This window comes from Teleopsis dalmanni, chromosome 2, assembly GCF_002237135.1.
Source record: "Teleopsis dalmanni isolate 2A chromosome 2, ASM223713v2, whole genome shotgun sequence".
NCBI lineage: Eukaryota > Metazoa > Arthropoda > Insecta > Diptera > Diopsidae > Teleopsis > Teleopsis dalmanni.
The window spans coordinates 35240532-35258675 of NC_051847.1; the positions used below are offsets into that span (position 1 = coordinate 35240532).

General features: G+C 28.0%; 2 protein-coding genes across 5 annotated transcripts in view; one reads left to right on the forward strand and one right to left on the reverse strand.

Moving 5' to 3' along the window:
* Positions 1-18144, reverse strand: part of LOC119679639 (SH3 and multiple ankyrin repeat domains protein 1) — a 358803-nt gene that overhangs the window by 301939 nt on the left and 38720 nt on the right. The gene's annotated exons all lie outside the window — the stretch shown is intronic.
* Positions 13496-15267, forward strand: LOC119679641 (ribosomal RNA-processing protein 8-like). Of its 2 annotated transcripts, none has more exons than XM_038092107.1 (3): positions 13496-13700; positions 13756-14965; positions 15031-15267. In XM_038092107.1, the coding sequence occupies exon 2, from the start codon at positions 13761-13763 to the stop codon at positions 14904-14906; it is 1146 nt and encodes a 381-aa protein (XP_037948035.1). In that variant the 5' UTR covers positions 13496-13700; positions 13756-13760; the 3' UTR covers positions 14907-14965; positions 15031-15267. The 2 variants fall into 2 exon arrangements, with proteins under 2 accessions (XP_037948035.1, XP_037948036.1); XM_038092108.1 differs by having other exon boundaries at positions 13496-13670.

The window sequence follows — 18144 nt, forward strand, 5'->3', positions numbered from 1 at the left end:
AAGAAATTCGAATTTTAACATAACATTTCTGTGAATAATTCATAGAAAAGTTGATAGCATATTCAAATACGAAGGCTAGATTACTTTGGAGAGAGAGAGAGAGTTTGCTCTAAGTAATTCTCCTAATTCACATTCTATCCCGTAAAGATCGTTAGTTAAAAATCCTGAATTTTATGTATAATTGCGTATTAAGTCATATTTTTCCATTCGTAATTATTTGATGAATTGCCCTTTAATCTAAGGACTATGTATATCTCTATCTATTATGTGTGATATCATGATTAGGTTAAATAGTAAACAAAAGTCTATCTCCTTCAGCATTTGCTCTGAACGACCCTACTCGAAGTTTATTTCAGACTAAGACCGTGACAACAATTGCGAGAATGGGCGGTAAACGTTTGAGAGTCTTTTTTTCAATTATAGGTTAAATTGAAATTAATTAAAATTGTGTTATATGGTATGCAATAAAGTTAGTGATCCATCAACTACCGAAATACCACGAAATATGTATTGTTGCAATATAAATTCTCCATAGGCTCACACTTCCCTTAAAATGAAACAAAGAAAACTCATTCCATTATCAATTGCAATCGATATCGAACCATGTTGGACGCATTCTTATTTTCAGAAGTAAGTAACATGGTTAGGAAGATCTTCAGTTTCAAAAAGATGGTGCTTCTAGGAGAACCATTGATTTATTGAAGGAATAGTTTGATGATAACATAATCCCAAGTAGCAAAATTGTTACCTGGCTATAGATTATGAACATGGTCAAGAAAATCTTAAGTTTATACAAGATGGTACTTCTAGGGCAAATATCGATTTCTGAAAAGAATTATTTATTGTGGCCAGTCAAGAAGTTGACATAGATTATCTGCTGTGTCGTTAAAGTCGTTGGTTTACTATTTGTGGAAGTATTTGAATTCGTTGGTCTGTGTGGACCAAACAGCCATGGTTGTATGTTTGAAAGCTTCTTCTAATAAAAACAAAAAGAGGTTAAGAATTGGATATCAGGGAAGTTGGCTAGGTGCCTTCGTGATAGTTATATGTCTGAAATTATTTTTCTTCGAAAATATCATGACATTACCGAATAAAAAAAACTTGTTATATATCATTTATTATACAATTTGTTTGTTAAATAAAATTTAAACTTCTAAATCTCTTAAAAAATGCAATATATTAAATAAAAATTAAATGAGACATATATAATAGATATTAAACGAGTTGGGAACTTGTCACCACGTCACTGCATCCTTTGAGAATTATTGTGACACTAGACATATATAATATATATGTGTATATTTATATACTGGTACCTTTTTAAAGAATTTAATAATAATTTTAACTTTCATTTAAATCAATAACACTTTTCATTTGTCGTTCTTTATAGTTAAGGATACATATCGATTTCATTTATTGTCATAATTAACTTTATTTAAAAATAAAAATAAACTTTATTTAAAAATATTTCACTTTTTTGCATATGAAGTAAAAATTTATTTTGGATCAACTTTACGCAAAAGCCTGCATTTGTGATTTTTTATTAAATTTCTGTCTTTTTTATTAAATAAATTTATTTTTTGGCATTCATTCAATTTAATAGTCCTGAAAAATGTAATTTTTAATCCTTCGTGTTACTCACAGGCTGCAGAGAACGCTAGGAATGTTCCACTACGTCACATCACATGAAATATCAAATGGAAAAAAAATATGATTTTTTTTCTTCAGCATCATGTGATACTGAGGTAGTGGCGGTTTCCCAAAAACGTTCTTTGAAATTGTGATGTAAGGATTTTTTTTTCATTAAAACATTTATTATCATAAAAAACACTTTTACACAAATATATATATATATATACCAATTTTATGATATATATAATATATATACCAATAGTCTGTCTGATTGGTGATAGAGAGCGGCCTTGTAGTTTACTTTTATAGTTCATCTGGTATTAAAATTTTATCTACCGAGTTGTGAAATGCAAGAAAGCCTATCACAGGATACAATTTAAATCAATTTATATTTAAAATATGAAATCAATTGTTGAATTTATGTTAACATAAAAAGTCTATAACTTACTTAACTATTATCTCTGCTATTCCTGTTATTTATCAGATCTTCTGTTAGATACTTCTGTTAACAAATGAAAACGAAATTTATTCGATTAATAAATAAATAATGTATTATAAGTAACGATATCCTTCTATGAATTATTTGCATCAACCAATTCGCGTTCCATTGTTCTCTTCCAAAGGTCGTCTAGAACCTTGAGGAGTACACCTAAGTGCATGTCGCGCAATATTGCTATTTGCTCTGCTTATATTGTGTATTATATGGCCCCATTTGTGATTTATGAGTTGCTGTAGTTGCACAATTTAGCGATTGAGTTGCTTTAGTTTCGACTATCTGAACCCCACAGATCGAAATTAACACTTGTAATTAATTATAACAATCACACAAATATGTATAGATATATTTGTTAAATTGTCAGATTTAGAATAAAATCTAAAAAAAAAATATTTCAATAAAAACTACAACAATATTTTCCAACCAGCGGTCCTCGAATCTCTGCTGGTCAGTGCAATTACCGCCAGTAATCCGTAAAAGATATTACTTCGTTCTACAGGTTTCAACTTTTTGTAAAAATATTAGTACCGGTCCTTGCTGAATATAATTGCGGTCTGCAGTACATGTTTGTTTTAGAAACATTAAGTTTGCTGATCAGGGTGACGTCTTAGTCCTGGTAATCCATTGTATTACTGTATAAAACTCAAGAAGTTTAAGACCATTTCACACCTTAAACGAAGCAAAGGAAATATTTAAAAGTATAAAACACTCATATATAAAACGATACTTACATTTTCAGAATTTATTGTAAAGAGTTCTGTTAGTGAAGGTTTGGCACCACTTAAGATCATTTTTTGTTACGTGTGCACGTTAATATATTATATGCGCCCACAGAAGTTAGAGAGGGGTTATTGAGAAAACAATCGCAGGTAATAAAATGAACTTCTTGAGTGCTTACCTTTTTGAAGAATTAATGGTAACTAAGTATAGTTGACTTAATAAAATTTTTAAGGTTTATTACTGATACGAGATGTTGAGAGAAATTGAAAGCTATGGTTATGTTATTGTCCGAGCTGCTGTCATCAGTAAGTACCACAGCTTGTTTACTAGGAACTGCTATAATGAAAATAATAATTATATATTAATATCATGTTCTACAATACAGAAAAGTGTTTTTTAATATAAAATCTTCTCTTTTTTCTTTTTTCAGTCTTTCAGAAAAGAATTTCGTTTACTTCGTCATCCTAAAACAAACCTTTGAGTATTCGTTTAAATTAAAGTAGGTTATTCAGGCCATTCTAGAGTATAAAGAACCTATAAAGTCAAAGAACTTATATTTTTCACTGAAAAGTATTACTGGAGAGAAAGTAATGGAAGTAGTACTTCCTCTATTTCAAAAAAAAAAGGTGAAGTGAACATTAGTGCTGCTTTGGGATTTAGTGGTACAAGAACTAAATGTCAGCCTCTGCCTTGATTTATCTTCATCATCTTCATCTTGCACTGAAATTGAATTGAAATAAAATGCAAAATGACAATAAAGTATCTGTAACACCTTCACATATAAATTATATCACACTCAGTAACAAATATGTACATATATGCAACAATGCAAATATACGCAAGTATTTACTTACAGTATATCTGTGCATATATGCATGCATATATGTATTTAATATGAAAAGTCCTTGCGCTATGCAAATTACATATCAATCCAATGGATAAAAAAATCTGAAAAAAAATTACAAAATCAAATTGCAGAGAAAATTTCATTTTCACTCTTATGAAAAGAAAGATGTTGAAGTCCTTAGAAGAGGACTAAAGTTGGCAAAACGTTTTTCCAAGTAACGATTTGTAAAGTAAATATCGTGCAACGAAGTTGTCATTCCCAGTGCAGCATCAGTCGTGCTTGGAACCAAAAGCTTCATTTATGCTAAAATTGATTGATATTTGCAAAAATGCAAAAAAAAACAAAAAAAAAATAAAAAAAAAACAAAAATGGAGAAAAAAGTAGGACGAATGAAAGAAGGATACGCGTCAAGCTGAGCAAACTAATTTCAGTGGAAATATTGCTGCTAAAATGCCGCAGAAGGACATATTTGAGTGTTGGATTTATTTGTCTTATCTGCATTATCATTTCCATTTTTTTTTTGGTATGCGGTTTTCTCTCATTTTTTTTGATGATGTTACAGTGCAGTGAATTCATGGAAAAGGAAAAATGATTTTACTAATATTAGCAATCAATGTTTAATTGAGTCTTCTAATAATGAAGGTTTTTTATAATTGAAACTAAAAACTTTTCACGGAGAGAAAAATAAAAAAAAATCAAAATAATTAATATAAGGACATTCATTCAGGAATTGGACAGATTCTTAGAAATACAGAATCATATATACACAAATAGGGTTTGATAACATCATTGAACAGAGAACTGTCATATTGATAGGACCCTGCCTCAGATCCAATTATTGGTTAGGACTTGATAGTAGTCTTTGAAGTAAACTACATTCAATAACTACGTTCACAGCAATGAATTCAAAAAATGAAAAGTAAGTAGGGTCTGGTCCTAGGAATTCATTAACTGAAACCGTACTAATACGGCTAGTTTGATTCTTTCAGGTGACTGAAGAACCCACACAGAGAAATTACGATTTTTATTAAAACTCATTGTATATGTTGTGGAAACTTAGATGCTATAAAAAAAAAACTTATATTCTCTTCCTTAGCTCTGTCCAGTTTAAGCTAATAGAAGAAACAAATTCCTATGAAATTACTTCCTTGAAAATTACTCCTTGGGTCTATGAGTGCCTAGTTTTGGTTGATAGAAAGAACAAGTTTTTCCGTTAATACTTCCTTAATAATTTGTTGGACTGCTTTTCGATAATGACAATATATTTATAAAATTTTATAAACTAAACAAATTGAATATAGTCTTATCTAACTGGGTTTCTAACGAGAAGTTTGATACTATAACGACAAATAATTGCTAATTATGAGAAGCGAAAATATACCTGCTGAATATCTACTACAAGTCACTAACCATTCTAGTATATTTAAGACTTTAAAATTTATATGCTTTTGGTTTGTGATAAACTCCGAATATCCAAAACAATATTATTTAATAATAATCACTTGGGTGACCCACTGTAAAAAACAGATTATTCAGGTAAGTTTTTAAATTTATATTTTACTGTCCAGCATATCATCTTAATATCTTCAAGAGGAGTACATTGTATCACTAATTTATTCTATCTTATTTAAAACGTTTATATTGTCCATATAATCAAGTTATAGTGTTTGCTATTGTTAGATACTTATTTGCAATTTACTTTTTAATAATTAGATTCATTTTATATTAACAATTATTCTTTTTATACTTAATTCATTAATCAAATTCAATTTATATAATATTCATTTTACTTTCATAAAATAGTGATATTAAGTAGCACTTTAGTGCAGCATTTTTAGCACTTATATTAATTTAGTAATCCAAAAATATTCCCATCGATAGTTAGACATACATTAAGACCGAAAAGTTTTCGGAAATTCTCATTTAAAATTCGCGCGCTGTATATTTTTCGATATTTTAAGTTTATGTAGTTTGGCAGCAATTAAGGACAATTAATATGACAAAAATGAGCGCGATCTGTCAGACAGTTCGTTTACGGCAGCTGTTGAAACCAGTTCACCTCAGTAGTGCGTTGCGAAAAAAACAATGGAAAAAAATATTGGACAAAGAGTTTGCATCAAATTTTGTGTTTCGAACGAAATTTCGTGTGCAGAATCGTTGCGAATGCTACAAAAGGCTTATGGGGAATCAGTTTTATCGAAAACTCAAGTTTATGAGTGGTACAAAGCCTTTCAGGACGGTCGTACGACCGTCGAAGACATTTCGCAACGCACTACTGAGGTGAACTGGTTTCAACAGCTGCCGTAAACGAACTGTCTGACAGATCGCGCTCATTTTTGGCATAGTAATTAAGGACAGGGCTGCCAAACTACATAAACTTAAAATATCGAAAAATATACAGCGCGCGAATTTTAAATGAGAATTTCCGAAAACTTTTCAGTCTTAATGTATAGGCTAGTGTTTCTAATAAAAGTTATGCCATGAGAACAAAGCTAAAGCTTGTTTTTATTCTAAACTATAGCTCTATAGTAAGTTCTTAGCTGAGCAAATATATTGTACCCTTATAGATAGATACGACATAATAGAAATTAACACCAGGTAATTTGAATATATATATGTTTCCTACTCTCCATTCTTTAGCTACCACTCTTTGCTAACTCGACAGTTAGTATTTTTTATTATGAAGTCTCAAGATATTAAAATTTCTCAAAATACGACTGTCTTTTTTTCTTAATGAGATAGGAATGCTTTATATAATTTATTATATTTGTATATATATATATATGTATATATCAATAACGTAACTACTGCCTTAGAGCAGTGAAATTAGATTTAAAAATGTGTACAATTTTTAAAAATTTCTCATATGAAACCTAATATGCCTTTTCCGTCAAATAATATTACTTTTAAAATTAAAATGAATTATTTTATTTATTTTAATTAAATTCATTTATTTTATTTTTTTCCTGCTGTCACGTGGTTATTTTTTTTTTTTTGTTTTTGTTGAACCTTACACTTTTTTGCGATAGTATATTAAATTGCTGATTTTTTATGTAAATATGAGTTATTTAAGATTATGGTTTCAATTAAGAGATAAAATATAATTTAGAAGTAGAAAATAATTACAGTTATTATACCAGTCTTTTGATATTTTTGTTTTTTGGATGTATAAGTTATAATAGGAAGGACACTTTCTCAAATTAGTCTAACCTACTAGAACAAAGTTTAGTAATTTTAATAGGTAAACTTCTATTCAGTCAATAACAATTATTTTCATTCTATATCTTTTCAATAAATATTTATGCTTCTATATCAGATATAGTACAAAATCAGTGTGCTTTTTTCCCACCAATTTTTAAAACGTATGATCAAATATTGCAATAACGTAAGATCTATTATTTTAAAAAAGCCTCAATCCGACTTTCTCGATCTTAGCTACTTTTATCTAATCGATAATAAATATATATAGCTCATGTGATCTTGAAAGCTAAAGGCTTATAAGATAGTATTTAAAATTAGCGAGTCTGATAATACTAACCCAGTTCTCATTCATCTTTGAAAAATTTGCTCAATGTTTATTAGCTTTAAACCTTATTGTTTATGTTTATTCTAAATTAAACTTCCACATGATATATATTTTTTTCTCTTCGATCTCTATAAGTTTTATACTTGTTATTAGGATAGATTATATCCCAAAAATTTTTAGAAAAAAGAATTTGTCTGTCAGATAAATTTTAAAATCAGTTTATCTCTAGCTGTTTATCGTATTCTCACCGATCACAGTTACTTAAACCCTTATATAATGGAAAGGACTTACCCACCATCATTATTCAAGAATAAGATTCTTATATCTTTACTCTTCAATCTTTAAGAATATTAAAAATAGCTTAAATCCTGAATCAATCCATTAAATTTTTCCCTAGCTGTTAATCATAACTTAAGACTTGATTCTCGTTTGAAGTGATTTATTCATTAATTATTTTTGTCAACATCTCCAGATGGCGGTTTAAAACCAAAAAAATCAAATAATTTCCTTGTTAAAGGGTTATTATTCTGGCTATTTATCCAATTATATTATGGAAAGGTAATAGATTTTAAATGGAAGTGTCGTTACACCTAAACCAATGGTCTAACTTATCGTTTTAAACTCTTATTAGTCTCTTCTAATCTCTTAATAGTACTACAATTTAGAATACAATTAATTTAATAAATACTTATACGAAACATCTAGTAACGAATGAATGAGACATTTTTAATAGGAACTTATTAAGTTTTCTATAAAAATTAAATAAGTTATAATTTTATAATTATGTTTTTATAATATTTAGTAGAAATATTCGGAATTATTACATAGATTTACTAAAGGAGTTGAAATTCCCAAAGTCGTAGTCAAAGCGTAGTAACATCTTTGTGGGTTTGATAAAAGAGAATAACTAATGGAGTGTTCTTTTGAAATACCATTAACAAAGAGATCTAAACCAGAGCTTGATGTGTTAGGATGATAGAGACCCTAAACTTCTCTGTGAATAAATAGTTGTGACATGTCCGTTACATATTTATAAATATTTATCAATACTATTAAATAACCAATAACAAACAAACTTTTTGAAAGAGAGTGGATTATACACTAATGATTTTTGTGAATATTACAATTAAATTTTTAAATGTTTATGTAAGCATTTAAATATTTATATAAATTAAGCGCTTATCTCCTACGATTTACAATTATGCTAGTGCACGTTATATGATTGTAGCGTGTCATATCTGTCAACCTGACTTAGCCTAAATTCTTTTGTGTCTCTTTTACTCTTTTTTGCTGACCACCGAAAATTGCTACATTTGCTCGTGCGAAAATTTGCAATCACAAAACTTAAAAGAAAATTTACCTTTCGTAGCAAATGAAACCAGACGCCTCATATTTCTTTTGCTATGGAACAAAAATTATTTTGTACAGTCTTTCTGGTTTTATATAATTTATTTATACAAGCAAGTTTGTGAAAATATTTGAAAGCCAGAATTGTAAATAAATATCAGAAAATATAAGAAGTATATAAATTTTAACAGATATAATAGTATAAGAAAGGAGAAAATCACTGCGATCCATGAAAGACAAGACCAGTTACTTGTATATATAATGATTAATATTTTCTAGAGTAATTTTAAGAATACTTATCATTGGGAATGAAGAATTGAACTCCGATGAAAAATGACCCTCATAATGAAATGCTCTCTATTTAAAATATTTCTTAAGATAAATAAATAAATTTCGAAAATTTTTAAATATTCAATTCTGTCTAAATAAATGGGTATACTTGGAACTCTTCCTAAATACGGTAAACATGTAATGTTATCAAATAAAACCCCTCAAAATCGAACAATACAAAAATTAGTGACGAAATACATGGGCCTACTCCTTGAAAATCCCCTGAAAAGAAAGCTAAGATTATTTTCCCATATAACTCTGAACTTTATTCTCGAACACCAAAATGCTGGAATTCTAATAACTGATTTGTTTAATATAATATTATAAAAATATATAAAAAATAATAAAATATTATAATTAAAAAAATAATATAAATTAAGTTATAAACTAAATTTGTTATTGTCGCTAGTAAAGAGCAACCTAAACACTATCATATCCTCTTATAATTTCATATCGTGTCTCAGGCCCATATATGGTCGACAGAAGTATTCAGCACTAGTCCTATTAAAAATATCCTACGTTTTTTTAGGGTCTCCAAAATGCTTTCATAATTAATTTAGAGATCAGATCCTGTGTTCAGTAGTAGTATCACAGTGGACTGTAGGATCTAAGTGGCAGTCAGTTGTTCGTTTATGCTGACTGCGAAAGAGTCGTAACCTAAGCCTATAATTTTGATTTTGAAATTTATCTGACAGATAACTTTTTTTTCAAAAAATGTTTGGGATATAATCTTGGGATGTAAAACTATTAAAGATCGATGAGACAAAAAGATCAATGAGGAAGTTTAATTAAGAATCTTTAGCACATATAAAACTTAATTTCTGTACATGCTCAAGATTACAGTAAAATAGTGCTACAATATATCTTATTTGAGTTTTAAAACTACATTATAATTGTTATTTGGAAAAATATTGATATATAAGCACATACCTATATAGTATGTGGTGCCGATATGACATACTTTTAATATAGAAATCAGACTGTTTTAATTCTACTCCCGCCTTGTCCGTATTTCGACATTAGTTTGGTCAACTAGTCTTATTCTTCTGGATCAAGCCCACAAGTGAATAATTGAATATAAATTTTTATGAAAAATGATTATGTTTAGCTCGAAAGCTAATATTATTTTGTAATAATCTATTCACATTTTTGTTGTGATTAGGTTGAAGAGAAAGGCTTGTACCCAAAACCGACTTGAAGTCAAATAATCGCGGGTGTTGTGATACCATGACTATAGAATTGTGAATTAAATTATTATAAAATGATTTAGATAAAACATTATTTAATTTAATAATGTTTAATCTGAATACACATATAGGGATAATACGAAAATACTGGTTCTTGAGATATAGCCATAAAAAAGTATGTAATAATATAGACCAAAATAAATATTATGGTTTAAATAAAATATAATATATTAATATAAACCAAAATAAATATTATGATATCAATAAAGTATGTAGTAATAATATAAAGGCTTGTATTTTATACCTCTCTATTTTATGTCTTTTCTTGTTTTTTTTTCTTAAAAAATACAAGCCTTTATATTATTACTACATACTTTATGGATTTCATAATATTTATTTTAGTTTATATTATTATATTATATTATATTATTTAAACCATAATATTTATTTTAGTTTATATTATCACATTTTTTTTATACCATAATTTTTATTTTAATTTAGACTTTCATATATTAATATTTATGCTAGAATGTTTAATATATTATTACAATTTATTTTGTTGGATTTTTTTATTTATATTATAATAAACAACTATTATATTTATTTATATTTTAGCCATTTTATTTTATATAAATACTATATAATATTTTTTTGCAATAATAATTGAAGAAATAAAAATTAATAATTAAAATCGGTATTTTTTTTTTTTTTCAAAATATTTTAACTAATTTTATATAACATTCAGAAAATTTAAGTTAATAACTAATTATTTATTTAAGTAAAACTCACCATATTTGAAACTAATTATTATTAATTAATTAAATTTTGATTTGAATTTTTTTAAAAACACATATAAAAAATTTTTTTTTATTAATTTACACTGCATTTGAATTACAATTAATTTTATTTAATTTTTATTTTAAAAAACTTTTTTGAAAATATTTTCAAGATCACTTCACGTTGTTCATCCACGGAGCCTTTTCAGTCACTAAAAGCAGCTAAAGGAACGTTTTCATTAGATTGCTAAATTCTTATACATAATGTTTGCCAGTATATTAGTTAAAAAATAAATATATAATAATAATCATAACTATATCATGGTAACGTCACGTATATGTAAAGTGCTGATATAGGAAAATTCTTTAGTGTGCAAACCTTTGAAGAAGTACTTCCATAGCATTTTGTTCCTTTAATTGCACATTTTCGTATTGAAGTTAGAGTGCGAGAATGAAAAGTATCTCAAAACTCACACATACAAAGAAAATAATTTTAAGTATTTCATAATTTTTAAAAAATAATTGAACAAATGTATTATAAACAAAATCCAAATAAGATTCCAACAATTCAAAGAGAGACAACAATAAATTCTAAAGTCTATGTAGACGGAAGGGATTTTTTCAATTAAGTACCAATTAATAAAACAATATATATATAATAAAAAATATATAAAAAATTATAAAATTTATATGTATATATACTCTTATATTAGTTTATAAATAAAAATATGTTTTGTAAGTAGTTGAAGTTGAAGTTGTCCCAACTATAGGAATTACCATTATAGCCTAGAAAAATTCCATATACTATGTTTAACCTCGAACACGTATACATACAGGGGCGTACAAATACGTGTTCGAGTGACTTTTAAAACCTCATTTAAAGTTGATATCAAAACATTTATAACTGCAAAAAAATTAATTATGTCTAGAGTAAAGTGGTCTAAAATAGTTTAAATGGTTTTGAACTCCAAAAGACCCCGTTGTGTACGCTACTACATAATATGCATGTATTCCATATACCATATCCATTTCCATATAAGACAGAAAATTTTATATAAAAATATTGGGAATAACGTACTGCAGTATATTAGTATATAGAATATAATAATAATAATATACTATAATATATAGTATAATATACTATATACTATAGCACTATGGAAATATACAGTATAATATCTATAATTATGTTAAAGGTATTTGTGCCAGTGCTCAAAGTGTTCAACTTTTACTCTTTCTTAACTCGAGGTATTTTTAAAACCCCACTTTACGCCTTGACTGGATTATTGTTTATCACTTAATCAGAATAAGCAATAATTGACCTCAGATCTACATACATCCCCGAGGAGCCTGTAACCATTCTGAGATTTGATAACGCGGTGTTGATAAGTCTGTCAGTTTTCGCAAATAATTTCAGGGCTCTATCCTTTATGTATTTTTTGATGGGATCAATCTTGAGATTCCTGAGGATGTCATTCATCCTAATTTATCCATGTTACTTTGAAAAGACTTCTCAGAGCCTGACTTTGTGCAATTTCTAGCTGGCGAATAGTAGTGTTTGAAGCTTTACTAAACGCTACACAACCATATAGAAGTGACGGACGAATTATTTGGTTATATATCAGTTTCCTGTTCTTAACATTTAGATTTTCATATCTGAATAGCGGTTGGAAGTGATGAAGAATTTTGGCACAGCGAATTCTTTTCAGTTGAACATGTTTAAGCCATGTGAATCGTTTATCCAGCGTGATACCGAGATATAACGCTATGGTAATATGTTACTAAAGCTAAAGTTTCTTTAACGAAATTGATTAGTTCATCTGTAAGAGTTTAATAATTCTAAACACATATTGACATATATAGATATTTTAGATATTAGCACATATATATAAGTAATTAATATATATGTTATGAATAACTTGAATTTAAGTTAATAAGATACATATTCCTATATATATTCCTATATAAAATGTAAGTCTAAACATACTTATTACCTTAGATTGCTTTTTGCAATATACAACTTCCTTATATAATTATTCTTTGACCACAACTGAGAGATATAATTAAAGAATGTCCCAAATATTTCAATAAAGATGTTTAAAGTCATCAATCTATATTTAATCCTGTTGCCAGCTATTTTATATATTTAATAGAATTTATTATCTAAAACCTTACAAGTAAGTAATTTTAGTTTAATAATTAATTTATATTGCAGTTCGGTCACATTTGATGGCATGAGCGGAACCAAGAAAGGGATAATGGTAACTAATATTTAACAATGAAAAGACGTAGTACAATGACATAGTACAATGACAACTTCAACTCCGAACTATATTGCCTGAAAGGGAACAGCCTAGATTAAATCCAGATTTACAAAGACAAAACGCCATTATGAAAACGCAATTCACTACTGTAGTACTAAAAGGTTTGTGTATTGAATTATCAAAATAACTTAACGGCAGCAAATGGTCTTATCTGCGCAATGTCTGACATTAAGTATATGGTACTAAATAAATAAGAGATATGATCGATTCTTTTTTATTCATTTTAAATTTTAAATATAAACTAAATATTTTTACAAAATAATGTAAACATTCAAATTCTTTTATTAAATTTTTTATTTTATTTATTTCGTTGCCTACTTAAGGTTCTTATATTTGCTAAAAACTATAAACTCTACACTGAGTTTCGCCGCCTCACTTAATTCTACATGCACTTCAATGCCATTTCGTTCCTTACACAAATGTCATCAGCTGTGCACAAACCTTTCTGGTTTGTTTTGTTGCCTACACGTGCATAGACTAGCGAAGTAAACAAATTAGTAAAATATCTAAATTTAGTAAGTAAAAATAAATAAACGTAAGAAATTAATTATAATAATTTATTTTTTCTAGTTGAAATGAGTTTATTCAAGCCAGCAGCTTGGGACAGCACAGTTGAGGTTTTTAACTTCCAGTCGGCGAAGAAAAACTCACAAAATTCGGTGGAAAAGACAAATAAAAATATTGCCAATGAGATTTTGAAGAAAAAACAAAAAAATAAAGTCAAAAAAACTTCCATCAAAAATGGACGCATCGAAAAAAGAAAGCAAAAAAAGTTACAAAAACAAAAATTGATTCCAAAAGGTCTGCAGCGTCCAGTCAAGCCCATAAACAGCGATGATGAGGATAGCAGCAGCGCTGATTCCAGTGCCGAAAGTGATAGCGACGGTGGCATTGGAAGCAAGCAAAAAGTCATCAAAAGTGGTAGAATAGAAAAAAATAAACTAAAACGTGTGGAAAAATTAAATAAATCCAAGCTAACCGAAGTGCATAATAAAAACGTTGCCGCGGTGACGGCTGCAACAAATGAATTGAAATTGATTACGCCAGCTAATGCTCAGTTCAGTGCCTACCAAGAGAAATTGAAGTCTCAGCTCGTCGGCGGACGTTTCCGTTTTATCAATGAACAACTCTACACTATGTCCAGTCAAAAAGCAGTGGAGCTTTTTACTGCTGACAGAGAGGCATATACGGCTTACCATGAAGGTTTCCGGCATCAATCCGAACAATGGCCATTCAATCCGCTTAAACGTATTATCAAAACGATTAAAAATTTACCAAAAACTTTTGAAATAGGCGATTTCGGTTGTGGTGATGCAGAATTGGCCAAGTCTGTGCCCAATAAAGTATACTCCATAGATTTAGTCAGCGCCAAACCTGATATTATTGCTTGCGATATGGCACATACGCCACTCAAAAAGGAATCACTCGACGTAGCGGTGTATTGCTTGTCTTTAATGGGTACTAATCTTAAGGATTTCATGCTTGAAGCTAATCGCGTACTCAAAGTGGATGGTCTACTCTATATTGTCGAAATACAAACGCGTTTTGATAACGTACAGGACTTCATACAACGTTTACGAAGCTGTGGTTTCCAACTGGTGAGGAAAGACATGCTGAGCAAATTGTTTTTGTTCTTCCAATTCAAAAAAGTACAGAGCATTGGGAAAGTTGCTATTGTGAAGCCTTTTCAGCTGAAACCGTGCCTTTATCGTAAGCGATAAATACTCATTGAAGCTTATAATTTAGCAATAAGGATAATGACTACTTTTAGATATTAAGGGTAAATAGTTTATATATATAATGTTTAAGTACAACTATATACTGATTAATCCCTTTTCTATATAGTATTCTGTGGAAGTAAAATCACCAGCACAATTGCCGAGAAATTCATTGGAGGAAATCCCAACTATACTTAACAACTAAAAACCATATTTGTTATATTTACAGGTTCTTTCACTCTTTGCACCATTTAAGAACTGTAATATAATATTGTATGTACATAAGTAAATTAAAAAGTGTTGTATATATTGCTCTTACCTGACATGATAATTGTTCTGGCCTGCTGTATGTTCTTTAATAAGATTGGAGTTTATATGTCTTCGAAAATAAAATAAAAATTAATGTTTAAAAATGTGTTTAATGTACAACAATGAACTGTGAAACCAAGCTATATTTGTAACACTTAAATGATTCTAAGAACGACCGAGTCTACGTTCTGAAGCTATTCATGTTATCTGCTTACAGGTCCCAACGGCTTACAACAATGTTCTGGAGTCACTCTTCGGGTTCAACGACCAAATGCTGTTCACCATAACCAAAAAGAACTACATAGGCAGATCCCTGCGGAATACAACAATAGCAACAACATATATATGTTAATAACGAATAAGCAAAAACATAGAAATATAAAGACATGTAATTTGCCTCTGTTAAAAAAATCATGAATTCTGAAAAGGTACACGCAATGGGAAAAACATGTCTGTTCAAACATATAAACAATCGAACTTATTATTTTATGTATGATCAATATTTTGTTAGGGAAGTCAGCAATCAAACCAATAGCGAACATGTTGTATTTTGCTTGGACAAAATCATATAGAAAAAACTCTAATATCAGAGCAAATGCACACATAGCTTCTAGCTCATGCGTATGTAAGTTTCTTGGTAAATTTTTTCTACTCTTCTTTTTATTGCACACTTACTAAATATATATGTGCATGGGTAGGTGAGACAATATTTTTGAATGTGATGCTTGGATTTTGTTTGTGTGCTTTTTTTTCTTAAAATATATGACTGGCTTCGTGTGCATGAAATGCACAAGTCTTCCAAATTATTTAAAATTTGATTTTTGCTGAAATTTTATACTAGCTTCATACTAAAATATGATGTTTGCCTATGACATGATGCGAAAACACCGGAGTAGCGCAACCACAGTTGTTATTAGTGTAAATGCTCTTAATATATTTGGCTGTCCAGACTCGGCTATGCCATACAGTAACACTAGTTTCATGAAGAATATTCATAAACACCATATTATACAATAATTGATTATGCTTTATATATTAAGTTTTTATTATTATATTCTTATATTAAATACAATAGAATTATTAACTAAATTTTATTACTTAAATTATATAGAATACAACTATAAATCTTAGATAACTAATTATACATTAACTTAAATTAACTAGAACTATTAACTATATTTAATTGCATATTACTTATAACTGTTTAAAATGAGTTTATTTATTTAGGGTGAATATTTTTGTTTCATTGCTAATTTTTCTAAACATTTATAAATAGTATATTTTTTATTAAAATTCAAATTTTTGCAATTGTTTTTAATATGCTGGTAAATTTTGCACTATATTAACAACTTTTTACGTTTAAAAAACCCTCAGTACTGCCATTTAAATAGCATTGAAGATATCATAAAGTTATTAAAAATAAAAATTACTTATTAATTTGATATAACTTATTGAAAGTATTAATTAATATAATTAAGTTAATGTTTTACACAGAAGTTCAAATATTTACAATTTCTTTAATTTATTGTTAAATTTTACACTATTTTTTTTAAGTACCCAGTTTGATTTAGCACTTTTATTGAAAAGTTTTTTAACAAAATTTCATTGTGGCACCCGTAAATCGGATCCTTAAATCAATTATTGTTATAAACTTTTTTATTTCTTTTTTTTATAGTGTTTGCTAAGATTTCTTTAATACCATTTAAATGGTATTCTGTTTTGAAAAAGAAAGTAAAAGGTAATCACCTTTTACTAAAAAATCTTTCTGACGATCTCTATAAAATGTGCGTTTTACATTTTGAAATTTTTAAAAAAATATTTGAAAAGTATTATTATGTAAATGGCATTAAAAAAATTATAATAAATAGCATAAAAGAAGAAATGAAAAAAAATGTACAAAGCGAAAATTGGTTTGAGGAGCCGATGTGCGGTAGCCATCGCGAAATTTTGTTGGACTTCTTAATAAAAGTTCTATTATATAAGAACTCAAAGTGGCTACTAAAAAGTAGCCAAGATAATGCAAAATTTAAAAGTAAATTATAAAAATTGTAAAAATTTATATTTATGTAAAAATATTAGTCTAATAATATTTATGAATGATTAGAAAAATTAACAATAAATAATATTCACCCTTATATAAGTAATTTTATTTTAAATAGTTATAAGTAATATGTAATTAAATTTAGTTAATAGTTCTAGTTAATTTAAGTTAATGTATAATTAGTTATCTAAGATTTATAGTTGTATTCTATATAATTTAAGTAATAAAATTTAGTTAATAATTCTATTGTATTTAATATAAGAATATAATAATAAAAACTTAATATATAAAGCATAATCAATTATTGTATAATATGGTGTTTATGAATACTCTTCATGAAACTATTGTTACTGTATGGCATAGCCGAGTCTTGACAGCCAAACATATTAAGAGTATTTACACTAATAACAATTGTGGTTGCGCTACTCCGGTGTTTTCGCATCATGTCATAGGCAAACATCATATGTATATTAGTATGAAGCCAGTATAAAATTTCAGCAAAAATCAAATTTTAAATAATTTGGAAGACTTGTGTATTTCATGCACACGAAGCCAGTCATATATTTTAAGAAAAAAAAAGGCCACAAACAAAATCCAAGCATCACATTCAAAAATATTGTCTCACCTACCCATGCATATATATATTTAGTAAGTGTGCAATAAAAAGAAGAGTAGAAAAAATTTACCAAGAAACTTACATACGCATGAACTAGAAGCTATGTGTGCATTTGCTCTGATATTAGAGTTTTTTTCTATATGATTTTGTCCAAGCAAAATACAACATATTCGCTATTGGTTTGATTGCTGACTTCACTAACAAAATAGCATTGATCATACATAAAATAATAAGTTCGATTGTTTATACGTTTGAACAGACATGTTTTTCCCATT